The sequence below is a fragment of the Penaeus monodon genome, chromosome 15, assembly GCF_015228065.2.
Source record: "Penaeus monodon isolate SGIC_2016 chromosome 15, NSTDA_Pmon_1, whole genome shotgun sequence".
In the NCBI taxonomy this organism is placed as follows: domain Eukaryota; kingdom Metazoa; phylum Arthropoda; class Malacostraca; order Decapoda; family Penaeidae; genus Penaeus; species Penaeus monodon.
In genome coordinates, this window is record NC_051400.1 from 7,418,127 (window position 1) to 7,418,616 (window position 490).

At 52.9% G+C, this 490-nt stretch overlaps 1 protein-coding gene across 1 annotated transcript in view; it reads left to right on the plus strand.

The window, feature by feature from the left end:
- Positions 1 to 490, plus strand: part of LOC119581720 (multiple epidermal growth factor-like domains protein 11) — an 18,007-nt gene that overhangs the window by 5,501 nt on the left and 12,016 nt on the right. The window contains exon 8 of the mRNA XM_037929845.1: positions 136 to 426. Coding sequence (XP_037785773.1) covers positions 136 to 426 — 291 coding nt within the window. The remainder of the gene's footprint in view (positions 1 to 135; positions 427 to 490) is intronic.

The window sequence follows — 490 nt, forward strand, 5'->3', positions numbered from 1 at the left end:
TAGGCTCCGGCTACCTTTTTTCCTAAGTTCCCGTCCCCAAAATCACAGGTGCTAACCAAAGGAAATATAGCAATGTAAACCCATGTAAACCCTTTACTAATAACTAACAAACTCCTCCCTCGACCACATCGCCAGAAGCATCGACGAAGGCCGCGTCGAGTGCCTCCCAGGATACAAATTCCCCAACAACCAAACAACAGCTGATTTCCAGTGCCACGAAGGATCTCATTGGAGCTTTAGTGACCCCGTGTTGACTCCCACATCCTGCGAACCCATATGCCAAGAGGAGTGCCACAACGGGGGGTCCTGCGTGGCACCGGAACAGTGTCTCTGTCCCAAGGGCTTCAGCGGGAGTGCCTGTGAAGTGGACGAGCTCGGGGAGTGCCAAGAACTGCCGCGGTTTCCCTTCGCGTCCATCAACAGGGAGTGAGTTGCTGGCAGTGGCTTTGGGTAACGCTGTTCTTCAGGGATTTTTCAACCTTTTCTCTTC